This window comes from Haplochromis burtoni, unplaced genomic scaffold, assembly GCF_018398535.1.
Source record: "Haplochromis burtoni strain Fernald_Lab_line unplaced genomic scaffold, NCSU_Asbu1 Contig_104, whole genome shotgun sequence".
In the NCBI taxonomy this organism is placed as follows: domain Eukaryota; kingdom Metazoa; phylum Chordata; class Actinopteri; order Cichliformes; family Cichlidae; genus Haplochromis; species Haplochromis burtoni.
Window position 1 is genome coordinate 835,562 of NW_024582465.1, and position 15,863 is coordinate 851,424.

The window sequence follows — 15,863 nt, forward strand, 5'->3', positions numbered from 1 at the left end:
AGCACTTTTTGAGCATTTTGAGATTTAAACTACATTCTTCCAGGTTTGCTCAAACTAAAGTGGTGTATTAGCTGTAAAGGTACCCTATTTTGGACTTAACAGAGACAATGTTATGGGGGTAATGTAGGCCAAACTGAAAGCTGAAAATTGGCCTTGGAATGAGTTGGCAAGGTCTTTGGTCTTTGGAGCCAGAAGGGTAATTGGGAGCAGACTGGGGATGAGTCAGAGCTGTGCTGATGGGAGCTTTGTGTCAGTGGACAGGAGGGGCTGACAAGTCCATGGGAGGGATTTGGCGAACAGATGCTCCACCTCTGCAAGGAGAAGAAATACGACACGCTTTCCCAGATGGGGGGATAGAAAGAAAAAGAGATTTGTTTGCTATGCCTACAAGTCAGGCTCATCATCCTTCACTTCTATTTTTTCTTCTCATTTTGTTCACGAAGCTTTTCTTCACTGATGGAGATAGTTAATGCCTCTTAGTAGCCTCTGAGCTTCTGTTGCTGATTAGTAAAATCCATTGTTAAGATGGAGGAAATACTTCATTTTGCAATTGTACACCGGGTCAGTTGAGTTTTTAAAAAGAAAGACTCAGAGGATCAATCTGATTTTCAGCATTTATCTTGCAAACAGTGTTTAAACGTTCTCCCAAACATAATCACAATATCACATTTAAGTCTTTAGTGTACGACTGACCTGCTAACCACATGAAAAATGGAAGCCACAAATTCTAATGGAGTTAAAAGCCTGAGATGAATCATTTATAAACTCTTGACAAGTGGAGATCAAGTGCGAAGGACTTTTGGGGAGGATTTTGCTGAGCTTGTGTGGAGTTTTCCTTCTGCTTGTTGCCATTTTGACCTTGTGGTAGCCAAAGTTGTCCCATTTATCAAAAGCAAACCCAAGTTCTTACTGTATGGGGTGAATTTGTAAGCAGAAACACTTTGTGCGGAAAAGCCCAATGACTTCATTTCAGGAGGTTGCTCTTACTTAAGCTTCCTGCGAACTGAATCACATTTCCTATTCATCTGAGTGCACAAAGACAAACAAATAAATAAGTACTCACTTGATGTGTGAAAAAGCCTCACAAATGGTGTCGCATTCTGTTGCATGGCTGTGCCTTCACGCCATAATTGCGCCTGCAGTGGCTTTCTTTGTCACCCCAGTCATAATTAAGATTTGTTTACATTTTCTGAGGTAATATTTTGGTTCATGATCCCAGCTCCCAGTGGGATAGACTCTAGACACCAGTCATCGGGAGTCTCTTGTTAAAAATGACAACCACAATAACAAGAAATGCTATATATGCGACATTAGAAATATAACAATGGATACAATGGTATATTTAGAATGGACTGATAAGCAAAAACACACACACAGGGAGAAATTAATTGTTTATGGTATCCCCCCACAGTTCCTGTCTGCTTTTGAGGCTAACCCAGTTTCAATGCTGTCTCACGTCCATCCTCCTCTTACAATGGAGGGAGAGGGCCAAGGGGACACACCACAGCAGGGCAGGGGGATTATCAATGGGTTTGGACAGCACGTTGCACAATGTGTGTGCATATGTGTGTTTGTCGGTGAGTGGGCACTTTCCAGGCTTGTAAAAGTGTTTCTGTGCGTGGCCAAATATTGTACACGGGCACTCATAGTCAGAGTCTTTCTGTTTGGATTTTCTCCAAGGCCTTGCTATGGAATCAGCTCGGAAAAGCAGCAGGGGCCCTGAACAGGACACAAAGAGAGAAGCAGAGAGAGGGAGACTGCAGAGTTGTGATAAAATTCCATTTTTTATTTGCCAGACCATCTCCTCCTCTTCCTCTCTGTACATTTTTTCCTTTACCATCAAACCTTTCTGCCCTACTTCTTTAAGAATCAGGCACAACCTTTCCAAGCCCCGCAAGGGCTCAAGGCAGCGTGCCAGTTGGGATTCCTAACATATGCCTCACAATAAATTGGCTCTACATGATTTCTGCTTTCTGTATGGAAGAGAGTGGGCAAAGTATTAAACCCCGCCCCCTTTTCCCTTTGCTTCTTCCTCTGCATCATACTTTGCTCCCCGCAACTTTAAGACTAAGTAGGAATGAAAGAGCGGTAATGAAAGAGAGAAATAAAAGAGTGAAGGACGGGTAGGAAAAAAACCACCAAGTTTGCCATTCCAGAAGAACCTGGCTAAATGTGCAGTGGAGTGTTAAATTGATCACAGGCACGGCTTTGGCACGTCGTATACTGAACCACATCATGTAAGGGATACGGTCTCCAGCTCTGCCTTGGTTGCAGAAAGAATCAGAAGAACATGAATGATCGTCTCTTCTTTACTTGCTATAACTCACATTTTGGGCAATAATTTTTTTAGTGTTATGTAAAGGCTAACTCCAGTAGTTTATCCACCCAAAGTTACTTTGCTGTATTTACTCCAAGCTGTGATATCTGTGAAATGAAGTGTGAGCTCTGAGTAATTTTGTCCTTTTTAGGTATTTCGCAGTGACAGAGAGAAAAGAACAAGTTTGGGGAAGGACAAGTGAGGAATGATGATGTCATCGTGTTAGCTGTTCCTGCAGGGCTGGACAGAGAGACGGAGAGGAGGATGAAATCTTTATGAGAAGCAGCTGTAGAGAAGAGGCAGACAGGCCTCCCGAGTTTGATAACAGCAGCCGGCCCACAGCTTGCTGACAGTGACTTAAAGGTCTGATGAAGCAGAGAGTGAAACACTGACAGCACCCCCTGCTTAGAGTCTGATAAAGGTTTCATTCCAATAGCAACATTTTGTCAAGTTATCACCAAATATCAACACCTGAGATGATTTTTGGAGCAAAAGTACAAAAAAATATATATTCTGCCAAGTTAGAAAAGTAAGACTGGTAATATCACTGTCTGAATGCATAAAAATATATTTGCACTTCATAGCAAAGACTAGGTCAACTTCTATATGACTAGTCAAACAAGTAGATCCTTGCTTAGAAAATGTGTGTAAGCATCAATACATTGTCATCAAATAATTGAGTTCAGCATCATCTATGAAAGGACTGCTGTGTGTCTAGCTGGGTAATTTTTGTGCTTGCTAACATATATCATATAACATATAACAGCATACCTTGGAAAAACACTTGATGTAGGGATTACTCAAAATTCTTAGCAAACCACAAGACTTCTGAAACAGTGTCTCCAAAGTGGACATGTTTGGCCATAATGCACAGCGACGCATTTTGCAAAAATCAAACAGAGCATGTCAGCACAAACACCTCACACCAACTGTCAAGCATGGTGGTGGAGGGGTGAATATTTAGGATATTTCACAGCCATAGGACCTGGGCACCTTGCATTCATTGGGTTGATCATGACCTCCTCTGTATAGCAGTATAGCAAGTATTCTACAGTCAAATGTGAAGCTGTCTTTGACAGCTGATAATGATAATGGATAATGATCCAGAGCACAGCAGTGAATCTGCAAAAGAATGTCTGAAAAAGAAAACAATCAAGGTGTTGGAATGGCCCAGACCTCAACCTGATTGAAATGCCAGGACCTTGAGAGAGCTGTGCATAAATGAATGGCCGCAAACCCGAATGAATTGAAAAATAAGTGTGGGCCAAATTTGTTCCATGATGATACAAGAGAGTGATGAAGTCACGCAAAAATAGTTACTAATGATTATTATTATACTTAGATTTTCACAGAGTGCTTCTGCATTTTGGCTTATTTTTAGTAAATAAAGAATTACACCGTGCAATATGTCACTTTTTCGTTGTGTTTACCTAATTTTAAGACCTGGTAAGCACTGGACCATTATACCTGAGAACTGAGAGGCTTTTTACCACGACCATAAACATGTTTAAAAACTGCTCTCTCTCTTATATGTACATTTACCATTATATTCAGCGTGTATTTTTTGACATTTAGCAACATAAGCAACACCCCTCTCTCTGTGGTATATTTTCGGTGTGTTTATGTGAATCTGTCCGTGTCCAGATACCGAGGGCCCATCTGCTGATAAAATCTCCCACGGGGTTTGTTATGCAACTGATGCTTGGCTCTGATGCCCTACCTCTGACACCAGCTTCTGTTATCTTTTAAGGTTTAAAGGTTTAAAGGTATTTAGTGCTGTGTAGTGTTTACCAACCACCAAGACTCTTTCCATCCTGAGTCCATGACTGCTTTGAAATTTGTCCTTTGTCAGATATATTTTTGTCATTGATTTTTTCTTCAGATCGCTGGATGAATAATATAAATATTAGAAACAGCAATAGAGTCAGTGCATGACAGAATGCAGCAGAAGTACTGTTTGTAGATAAATCACTTGGTATCCAAACCATAATTGTCATAAACATCAGACAATTATCTCCATTGCAGGCGATTTTCCCCTCCTGTGTCATCCACGCAGCTGAGGATGAACAGTACTCCTTCCATTTCCTCTGCCCCACATGTGCAGCCTGTCACACATCACAGGACAGAGGCTGAAGGGGGCGGGGCAGGTAGAGGTCTTTTGGGTCACAGTTTCCCCGTGATGTTTTTATTGGTCTCAGCAGATGACTTCCCTCAACCTCTGCATTGTTATGGCGGCCATCTTTTTTTCTAGAGGTCAGCGTTAACAATGGCTGCCAATAGATGCTGCAGACAAAAGCCTTAGCACCCTCCCAGAAAAGTTTCCTCAGTAACCGAATGCTGTAAAACCAGCAATGCTGTCGAATTTACCGCTTTTACAAGCTGTGAATACACTGCTGCTCGTCAGGTTCAGGCAAGTGCTGGGAAGCGCATCAGTCAAAATGTTAGAATCCAGTAAGACAGAATCGCGTGAAAATACCAAATTACCTTTTAAGGCTGAGAATTTTGGCCTTGGGGATCCTAACAATGAAGTGGGACAGCCTAAAAGCATGCACTGTTTTCACAGTGCAACAGTATACTCATATTTTTCTTTGCAATATCTACTTTCCTCTTTGGCTTTGACAACCCCTGTCTCTCCAGCTGCACCACCACTGCTCTCCTCTCTTCCTGTCTTCCATCCACCCCACCCCCTTCCCCCTCGTGACATGCAACGCCCTTCTGCAACACAGAAAATAATTAAATCGTAAAAGTTTTACAGTTTAATTACGGCATAACATCCCTGTGGAAGTCTTCATGCTTCTCCGCGCCCACCCTCTTTTCCATGCTGGATTTCTGTTCTTCGTTTCTTTTTTGGGGTTTTCTCGTAAGAAGAAAATAATCAGGTGGGGGAGGAAGAAAAAAAAATCACTTGATGTTTCTCCTCAAACATGTGACCCCGCTCAGCTCACAGCTGAAAATAATTTGGGCCTACAGGCCAGTGGATGGCTGATGCAAACCTCCCTCCTCCTCCTCCTCCTCCCTCGGGGGCTAGGCTTCGGACTGATGGGGAGCTAAACACAAAAGAATGAATGGCTTGAGCTGTGGGCAAAAGCTAGAAGCTAAAAAGGATGACACATTGTTCCTGTGGTCAGCTTCTAATCAGACCAGACCACAACTCTTCCTCATACTCCATTTGCTCTTTCATTCTCAAAGAGGAAAACACATAAAGCAAAAACCTGAGGGCTATTTATGCTATTAGCTCAGGGAAGAGTTCAGCTATTTATATTATTTTGCAATTTACTTTTTTTTCATTTGATATTTTGACTTTTTTTTTTGGAGTCTCCCCCCTCACTAGCAGTTAGGACAACAATTTGTGGAATTTGGGTCAATTTGGCTCACATACCCCTCAGAGAGGGAGAGCCAGGCCAGGAAATGTTTAACGGCCTGCAAACACCTCTAAGTATCCGAGCACATGTGGTAGAAGTCAAACACATAAATCCGCGTGTGGGCCTGGCATATGGACTTCTTGGCAGGATGTAGAAGTCTATGTAGGTGTATTTTCATATGGGGTTTTGTGTTTGGCTATGCAGCAGGGTGGCAATGCATGTATTAGTGGCTTTGTGAATTTACTGTAGAATTAAAAGCATGAATACAGCAGGACTTGGCCCTGAACTATCTCTTTTTTTCCTTGCGTCTACTACTACTTGCCAGAAGCAAAAGGCCAGGGCCTATTGCTTCATGCCAGCCCTCCACCAGTGTTTACAGGCCAAGCAATGAGCACTGTGCACCAGTGGCTCCAGTTCAGTGTTGCATATGGATGGCCTTGCTGCGCTCCAAGTGGATCTGGTTTCATTGTGCGCTGACAAATGGACCCAGTAATAATTTAAAACTGAGCACGTCCCCTCACCCTCGCATCGGCACTACTTGCCTGTGATAAACAACAGCAGGAAAATGTGTGGCTGGAAGATAGACAACAAATTACGGAAGCTCTTGTCAGAAAAAAAGGACAATTTGTAATGTGCAAAAACAAAATATGTGTGTGTGCTGCAGTGCATCAGAAATCTGATCTGGCAAATGCAAAAAAGGGCAAAACACTGAGGATAACATAAAAAGTTGAGTGCTCCTGTCTCACCACCGCCGATATAATCCTAATGGATCTTAATTGCATTACAGTGTGGGTCTCTTTTCTTTTATTGTATTTTTCCATAATGCCACATGGCTAATGGGAACCTAATATGCCTGTTGGCTGTTTAGGCGTTTTTCAGTGCTATTCTCCAATTACTGACCAAGTGAGGTAGTTTGGTGGTATTCCATGCAGTCTGTGAGGTCTGCTTCTCTGCAGCTGTCTTCAAAAAGGAGTTTTAAAATAAGAGATTTGTTTGAGCCATTTGGTAGTTTACTTTCACACACCACTCCCTAAGAGAGTCCTCGAAAGGAGCATCTTCTTTTGACCCAGTCCTCGTTCATCAATCTATATGTCTGTCTATTTATGAGAAAAAATACAAGCTGAAATATTTTTGCTTATACTGTTTTTTTTGTAACTTTTTGACCTGCAAGCTGAAATATAATTCTGTTTTCCTTTTTAATAGACACTCCATCTTTCTGACTGACTGGCTGACCGTCTCTCTCTCTCTTTTTTTTTTTTTACCTGTCTTCTCAGGATGCCAGCTGCTAGCACCATGACCGGTGGGAGGGCCCTGCTGCTCTGTACAAACACTGACAACTGCATCTACCAATCAGTCAACGGGTGGGTGCCTTAAAAGCCAGTTGAATAGGTTGCCATTTTGCTTCTATGATATCGTGTAGTATGGTATCTGATTCCAACTTGTATGGTGTTTGTTTTGTCCTCCTAAACAAGGACATTTACCTCTGTGTAATAAGTTTGATGTTACACACTCATCTGCCATTATGAAATTAATTGAGGAGCTTCGATATACAAATGGTAAATAGACTGGTACCTATACACTTTCTTTCTACTCAGTTTTTACTGCAACCTAATCACACACACAATGATATTCAAACACACTCCAATGGTTGTGTTCGGGGAAACTGATTGGGCGTTCAGTATCTTTGACACAGTAGGAGCCGTGGATCACTTCACCAACCTTCCAGTTGGTAAAATGACCTGCTCTACCACCTGAGCCACAGCCACCCCAAATAAATAACTGTACGGTTAATGCCAGTAGTGGAACATACTAGCTGGCCAAAGCACAACTTCCTCCAAATTTCAAGAAATGGTCCCATAGCCAACAGAAAACTCTGAAGTGGACTTAAGCAAGGAGGAGACCCCCCTTTTCATTAAGCTCAACAGTACAACAATACCAGGGAAGGGGAGCAGAACAGGGCAGAGGCAGCCATCTGGCATCTTGATACTGTTACTGCCCCCCTGCTGCCACTGTCTGATGCGTCCATGACCACTCTCCAAGGCCCCTTCTGTCATCCTTACAGCATTCATTAGTTTCTATTTAGATTATAATGATGGGATTTTCCTTTTTGTTTGTGCCAATAGGGGTGGAAGATTTTGATGTCTGTTGTTTTGAGGGCCTGCCATGCCAGTCACAGTTGCTCAAAAGGTTCCAGACATTTCTCTCAGGGAAAAGTCCAAAGCCGATGAATATTTTTGTCCATTTCAAACACTCCTGCAGTAGCCTCCTTTCCACCCTCAGAGACCCACCGAAAGTACCGTATCACCCTCATAGAGAACTTTGCTCTAGGATGGCACACTCTAGTTCCTAGAGTATTTAAAAGCAGAATGAGAGACAGAGCCTTCATCTTCCAGGTCCCTCTTCTGTTGAACCAGCTCGCAGTTTGGATGTGGAAGACAGACACCATCTCTACTTTTAAGATTGGGCTTAAAACCTTCCTTTTCAATAATGCACAGCATTAGAGCTGTCCCAGGTGACCCTGAATCTGCCCTTAGTTACATTGCAGTAAATGTCCGCTATTTATTGTTAGACTACCATTTTTTTTCTTCTTTGGCTCCACTTTTTCTGTAACTCAGTCACTTGTCTCTATCTAATCTGGCTCTCCTTAACTTTTGTTTTTTATTGACCTTCCTAATTTGGAAGAGAATTATATCTTTTCCTCCGTGATCATATTTTCATCAAGTTTTGCCTTGTCTTTGAAGGTCTTTGAGGAAAGTAATTCCCCCCTCCCCCTCCCTGGAGATTTCCTCTAGATTGCATGACTGTTGGTTTTCACATCCAGCAATGTCATCAGAAGTCACCCAGCAAGGCCACATTTCCTCTGTTTGTTGGAAATTCAAGTCATTTGATGAATAGGCTTTTGGGCTAGAACAGAGTTTTGTGGGTCAGGAACGGAAAAGAAAGGATGCACGTCCACACTTAGCTCCCTCTCGTCATCTGCGCATACTTGCATCTCCCTCTCCAGAAATAGCTTTGTGTGTAGCTCGTAAACTTTGACCCTCAAACCCAGAGTTCAAACAGTCATGACTCAGTAATGTTCCAGGAGTGAATCACAGCTGAGACAGAGGCACCCAACAGATGTTTGAACTCTTTTAACAAGAATTCCTGTTTGGCCCGTAAAACAAAGCTCGGTTTGGGTGGAACCGTAAGCACTGGGATTGTGTGGCCAATTTTAAGATTCTCTGCTGTGTACAGTAAAAGCGGAAGTGGACAATTTAAAAAAAATATTGCACAATTCATTATTAGATTTGACAACAGTCCAATGTAATCCCTCCCTCTGTTTTTTTTAATCTACATAGTTCTCACTGCTGCTTTACCAAGAAAAGCCTGCAGCTTTTGCCTTTCTTTCTCTTTCGGTTTCCTTTCGCTCCTTCCACACAGTCTGGTTGCATCTTTTGTTTTCTTTTTGTTCAAGCTTGCAGAAAACTTCCTTCCTAAAAACTGTAATACACTGTTTCAGAAGGACTGAACCTTTTCTTTTGTCCCACATGACATAAAAGCTCTGGTTATGGAAGATCATAATCTATAACGAACATTTTGTAGTCTTACAGTCATGTGTCGAGTTGAATTTCTAAAGTTTTTGACAGGTTTAAGGAGAGCTTGTCTGAATAGTGTGTGGTTTTTTTGAGATGTTATTTTTGAAGTATTTTTGTGTTCTCTGTTGGCCTTTTCCATATTATGGCTTTGTCAAAAGTGTATTAGTGTGTGCAGCTTCTTCTAATAATGTCAGGGGCTCATCTGAAGTGTCATTGCGCAAGACGCTGGTATAAATGCAGAGTTTACCATGTGTTTTGCTATTTTCCTTTTGGTTCTTCATTGTGTCTGCATTAAAATCAAACAATAATGAGATTTAATTGTGTCCTTTAGTTCCGTGTACAGGTTTCTTAATTAACTGATTTACTGCCATGTCTCTCTAGTATTTTTTCTCCTTTAATTTGTGTGCACACTCAGCTTTCCGTATCTTTCCTTCCTAGGCTCCAGTGCTGTGGCTTGAAGCTTGGCGAGGCTCCGTCAGCAGTGGTGCCCCAGCCCAAAGAGGTGTGTGGGTCACCAGTGGACAGAGACAGGAGGGACACTGCTGTGTCCATAAAGAATCACCTCTCTCCTCTCCTCAGCCCAGGTCCTCCTGACTCCATGCTGGCTCACAGGAGAGCCACGACTCCTGCTACTGACCCACGGGCTCCCAACATGGAAAACGGGCTGTGCGCTAAGCTGAACCACAACAAGAGCCCAGCAGGAGCCAAAACCGCCAGCATCCGTGATAAGATATCCCAGTGGGAGGGCAAGAAGGAGTCTGCCCCAGTAACTATTTCAGGAACATGTCCACTAAGTGTGACACTGAAGGAAGCTGAGACAGTGAGGAAAAAGGAATCCAAAACTACAGAAGTCCAAAGGACAGACAGCAAGAGGTTTGTCAGCTGGGACAGACAAGACTCAGGGAAGGAGAATGTTGGTAAGCTGGGGGATTCGAGACCTAAATCCCCAGAAGCCCCAGCAAACAAAGACAGAGAAGTGATGGTAGAGAGGGAATTTCGGGCTTCTAAGCCAACAGAACAACCCCAAGACAAGAAAAGTGTTTTAACTCATGTTAAGAAACTGGAGAAGGCAACAAAGGAGGTTCCTGACAGACCTTCACTGGCATTCCCAGGGAATTACTTCTGTCCTCCCTCTAAGGAAGAGCTGGAGGAGACAGAAAAGAGGGGCAATGAGCCCATTTTTGGGACTTTTGACATGGCTCGACCTAGTGGGACACGGAGATGGAGGGATGGAGATTCAGAGAATGTGTACAATGAGCCAGGTGCTCCATCTATAAACCCTCTCCCTAAACCTCAAAGAACCTTCCAGCACCACACACCGCCCGCCACCCCAGCTTCAGGGCCTTTCTTGGGAAAGGGAAGAAGGAACTTGCCTCCTTTGCCCTCCGTTCCTCCTCCACCTCTACCCACGTGCCCACCCCCAGGAGTTTGCAGGAGACCGTGGGCAGATAAAGCACGTAACAGTAGCAACAGGTAAGACACTGAAAAGAAAGAAGGGAAAAATATCCTTCCTGACCAAGAATGTTAGATCTTTACTCAAGTTTAATAACATGCTGAAAATGTGGAAAAATAAAGTTAACCCAGCCCACACACCGCAAAAGCTAAAATTTTCCAAAAGTTGTAAAGTGGGAACTGGATTGGCCGGCGATAGCTCGGTGTACATGTCCTTAAACCCTTCCCCTGTCAGCATTAAACAAACATGGAGGTGCACAACATTTCCCACATCTGCTGTAAATCAGAATCACCGGTGACCTCATCCTTTTTTCTAAATATCCCACAAAATGAGCTCATTGGTTTGATCTCAGGAATGTACACACCGACGCAACTAGTTCCTCCATCCAAAAAAACTCCACTGGAATAATAGAAAAGCAACATGAAGAGTCATGTCAAAAAGCTTTGCTTTTTCACAGAATTACAAAAAAATGAGCTCTTAAAAATTCATTTGGCGTAATTACGTTAAAAGTGCAAAATCTGATCGATCTGAAAAGTAGTCTTTTGATTGCAAACGGTTAAAGATGTTTGACTTTTCGGCTCTCAGTAGCCCTTCAGTTCAGATGGTTACAATCAAAAAAGCAGGACTCTCTGTAGGGAAACCAAAAAAATGTGAACTCTGCAGTATTGAGCACATCTATTGTTCGCTTTTTCCAGTGGTCTGAATTCTTGTTTCGGAGCTTGGCTTGGATCTGTTACATTCCATACCATATGTGGAGGCCTCGCTCAAGTGTGTGCTCAAGTGTGTTGCTGTGTCAAGCCCTTTGTTTGGTCAGGCTGTCTCCCTCTTGAGTGTCCATTGCAGGGTGCTTTTCCATAGATGTGCCTTCACCAGTCACCAGATCCACATCATCCAGTATTGTTCAGTTTTGGCTAAAACTGCGTCAGAGCGGCGACACTGCATTTACTTTATCTAACTTTATTTCATATAAAGAGAGCAAGCCATGATACTGTGATGTACTCTGTTAAATAATTATTCTGTATAAACTAATGCAGTAAAATTGCACAGAATTACTTTGATTCCAAGACTTTTGATTTACTGATTGCACACATGTGTAAATGTATGCATTGTGCTCCAGTGGATACATTTGGATTGATGAAACAGATGTGCTTATTTTGACGATGCAGCTAACAAACTGAAATATCAGTTTCATGTTTTCCAAGTGAAAAGAAAAAATCAACAACATTACCGTGACACATGTTCGCTTTAAGATGTCAGTCAAAACTCCTTCGTCTTTGTGCTCCTCTGTCCACCAGGAAGTCCTACGAATTTGAGGATTTGCTTCAGTCATCTGCAGAAAGCTCCCAGGTGAACTGGTATCATCAATCCAGACTGGGCTTAACACGCACTTTATCAGAGGAGAATGTCTATGAGGACATAATAGGTAAATATTACATACCAAAAAATTATCTCTGTAACATTTTGCCTTGCACGCAAATTCATAAACTGACTCAAAGTTTGCAAGAAAGAAAGAGTTCAGTGACAGAGTTGACAAAGAGGGCAAAATCTCTTTACTCTTTTTATATTTTTTGTAATTTAGAGCTTTGCCGCTCAGCTTTTATTAAAAAATTATAAATAGAAATTCCTCACTTATTGTCTGTCGTATTATGCCGGCCCCACCTAGAGCGCGTTTAATTTCATAACGCACAATAGTGGCGTTGTGTGAGGTTGCATTGTAGCTGAGGTTGGCTTCTGTGCTTGTCAGGGTTCTGGGATGGCGGTGGGGGAGGGGTTGGGGGGCAGACTGGTATGTAACGGTGGCTGTTTTTGCCGGCAACAATCAAATTAAGTTCAACTACTTCTGAGTGATGCTGGAGCTTATTTTAACCTTGTTAGTTTCCTCCTTTTGTACAGCAGTGTTAGTTAAAACTCTCAGACATTGTTCACTGAACTCTCAATAACCTCCCATGGGTAAAGCGAGTCAGACTAACTATATGTCTACTAATAAAACTGTTCAGGGAGGCAGTGATGAATGCTTGTGATGTCCTCGAAGTCTTGCCTCCCTCCACCCACAAGCTTTTCACAAACACCCTTTGAACACACAGTCGCATGTCACTGTTTGCAGACAGAGAGGAAGGCAACTGTTGCCATCACATGTGTTCAGTCTCGTGCCTCTTTGATGGGTTTGACTAGCTGATAGCACACAGAAACACATTATGGAGATTAGTGTGACACTCTCTTCAGCAAGCAATGTGGAAAACAGCACACTGATCTGTTGTTTTTCTTTTTTTCCTTTGTCTTTTTCCTGAGCAAGAAGGAACAGGGAACTGAACGTCCCTCTTTATTTGCGTACAAGTCACATCTGGTGGATGGATTGATAGAGCAGGGGAGAGTCAGAGGCAGATGGAGAGAAAGAAAGAGACAGGCTTTGGAAAGCTACCCCACTTCGTATATGCAGGGCTTGCTTTTAACTTTAGCTGTGCAAAAGTCTTATCATGATGAAATATGAGCTGGGTTACACATACTGCTACTTGTAATAGCTCTCCGCACATCTGGAGTAGGAATCGTCTGGCAAAACAAACGTGAGTGATATGGAAAGAGTGCTTATCTGTGCTTTGGAATGAGCGCGCTATTGTGTAACTTGTGACGTTAAAAACATGTGTTTTTTGCTTCTAAAGATCCCCCGTCCAAGGAGAACCCCTATGAAGATATTGAGCTGGAGAGAAGCTGTTTGGGAAGCAAATGCATTTCACCTGCCTCTTCATCTCCTGTCCACAGCACGCCAAATAAGGTACATTAAGGATGGATAAATATGGATAAATACGATAATCAAATAGATCCAATGGAATCGGAAAACCTAACCTAACCTAAAAGTATGCTAAAATGTGTTTGTCCCTATTAGCTCTCCTCCAAGCCCGGCTTTTTGAGACAAAACTCGGAGCGACGAAGCTTCAAGATCCCCGAGCTACGTAAGACCAACAGAGACACTGGCATCTCCTCACCTTCCCGTATCAGCCCCCCCTCCACGCCCAGCAGCCCCGACGACACCCCGTGTCTCTCAGGGGACCCTTACAATCGCAGACGGAGGAAAATCCCTAAGGTACGAACTCCCACTTTGGGATTTAAAGAAGAGCAAGAACATTTCTACTGTACGTTTCCTGTGTGGAAGAGTACCTAATGAAAAGGGCTCACTGAGGTTGCACTGAAAGGATCTTGGTACAGGCACATTTTTGTTTATCAGTTTAAAGGGTTAAAGCCTTTGTGTTTCTGTTCTCAACTTCTCCAGATGGTGGTGAAGATCAATGGGATCTTCGAGGCACGCAGAGGGAAGAAACGCATGAAGAAGGTGTCTCAGTCTGCTGAGTCCAGCTCAGGGAGAGGTGAGCCATCAAGTGAACACCAGGCTACTGTCTATCTCTGATTTAGTGAAAGAAAATTTAAACTGACTGCACGGACATCTTTAACTTGCGAAACATTGCGTCCGCTACTGCAGCGCTTTCAAGAAGGAGGTTGCATTTTTCAATATGTCTGTCATCTCAAGTAGAGACATGAATTCAATTTTACTTAATTCAGTGATTGTCTGGCACCCTGTGGAGTTTTTAATAATCTTCATAAGGGAAACTAGATTGGTAGTCCAATGAAAACAAAAGACACAGAAAATAGGCAACTCATAGACAGAAAAACAGGACTTTACCATGCAAGGCAACGTTTAGACAATCATGGGTTCCCAGTTGCCATTAAATACAGTATAACACCAACTAAGTCCACAGTGTGCTTGGCAATAGAAAGCCCATGTGGGGCCCACATTCAAATATTACGTGCTGCTATAAAACTTTCTGTTTTCTATTATGATAACTGTTTGGTCTAGAAAAAATTTGACAAACTGGAAAAAAATTCTCATATTAATTTTGATTGTGATCATTGTTTTAAGAATATGTACCCTTTGGCACAAATTATTTTATTTCTTCATTTTTTTCTTTGTTGTAGTTTATTAATAGTTTACCTTTAATACTCTCAGCAGTCAACCCACTCCATGTGCTTTGCAGTCTTGCCTTTATCTCATTATTTAAACAAGTATTGCATAAGTCATTTAATATTTTGGGGGCCTTTTCCGACTTTACTGGTGCTATAAATCTCTTTTCTTTTCTTCTCTTTTGTTTTCAGTGACAGACGAGAACAGCGAGTCGGAAAGCGACACGGAGGAGAAACTAAAAGGTGAAAATCCAAACAGACGTGCTACATAGTGCAATCTATAATGTAAATGTTTTTCATTCAGCAGGACATTTTAATATTCATGATATAAATGACAAAGAAGCACGATGTGAGCTTGTGTAGTTTTCTTCCAGTTCTGTGATATAAAGCTGGAAATGCAGGCTGTAATTTGTGGGTTCACTGCAACTCACACACACATTGTGTATATATCTGTGGATCGCATACATGCATGTTGATGAAATGTGTTTCTGTGTTCCACAGCTCATAGCCAGCGGCTTGTGTCGGTCCAGTCCATGTTGAGGCAGACGGGGCGGTACCGGACCTTGGAGAGGGATTTGATGGAACTGCAGGAGAGGAAACTCTTTGAGTATTTTATAGTTGTTGCGCTCCATAAGACCAAAGCTGGAGTTCCGTACCTGCCGGAAGTCACACAGCAGTTTCCTCTCAAGGTAAAACAGAAGTGTTACTGGAGCAAAACGAGTGAAGCTGAATATTATATGTAAACTTTTTGAAAATCGACATTGTCTGCTGTCTGCCTGACCATTATTTATGAGGAAACATGTACACCCCAGTTTATGAGCAGTGTGGCGATTTGAGCAGTGATACTGCTTTAGTTTTGATTGAAGAAAATTTAAAGTTAAGTTAAAATCAAAGACTGATTGAACTCAGACATGCGGGGCCAAAATATGCACTAAGTAGTTTAACTGTGACTCTTTATATATTCAGTCATTACACGTCTGCTGTGCAAATAACTGTCGCTGTTTCTTTCTTTAATTTAAATGCTTTGACCTCTATTTGGAATCTCTTTATTTTATGTGGGGGTTTTTTCTCATCCAGCTTGAAAGGAGCTTTAAGTTCATGCGAGAGACTGAGGACCAGCTGAAGGTCATCCCGCAGTTTTGTTTCCCAGACGCCAAAGACTGGGCACCCGTCGACAACTTTCCCAGGTCAGTTTGGATCTGAAT

General features: G+C 42.3%; 1 protein-coding gene across 2 annotated transcripts in view; it reads left to right on the forward strand.

Moving 5' to 3' along the window:
* Positions 1-15,863, forward strand: part of si:dkey-82f1.1 (DENN domain-containing protein 2A) — a 32,084-nt gene that overhangs the window by 6,435 nt on the left and 9,786 nt on the right. The window contains exons 2-11 of one of the 2 annotated variants that reach the window (XM_042223185.1): positions 6,954-7,040; positions 9,693-9,756; positions 9,834-10,727; positions 12,003-12,130; positions 13,365-13,477; positions 13,589-13,786; positions 13,973-14,066; positions 14,851-14,901; positions 15,160-15,347; positions 15,736-15,845. In XM_042223185.1, coding sequence (XP_042079119.1) covers positions 9,853-10,727; positions 12,003-12,130; positions 13,365-13,477; positions 13,589-13,786; positions 13,973-14,066; positions 14,851-14,901; positions 15,160-15,347; positions 15,736-15,845 — 1,757 coding nt within the window. In that variant the 5' untranslated portion in view covers positions 6,954-7,040; positions 9,693-9,756; positions 9,834-9,852. Of the gene's footprint in view, positions 1-6,953; positions 7,041-9,692; positions 10,728-12,002; positions 12,131-13,364; positions 13,478-13,588; positions 13,787-13,972; positions 14,067-14,850; positions 14,902-15,159; positions 15,348-15,735; positions 15,846-15,863 lie in introns of both variants that reach the window. The other variant, XM_014335323.2, reaches the window with a different exon arrangement.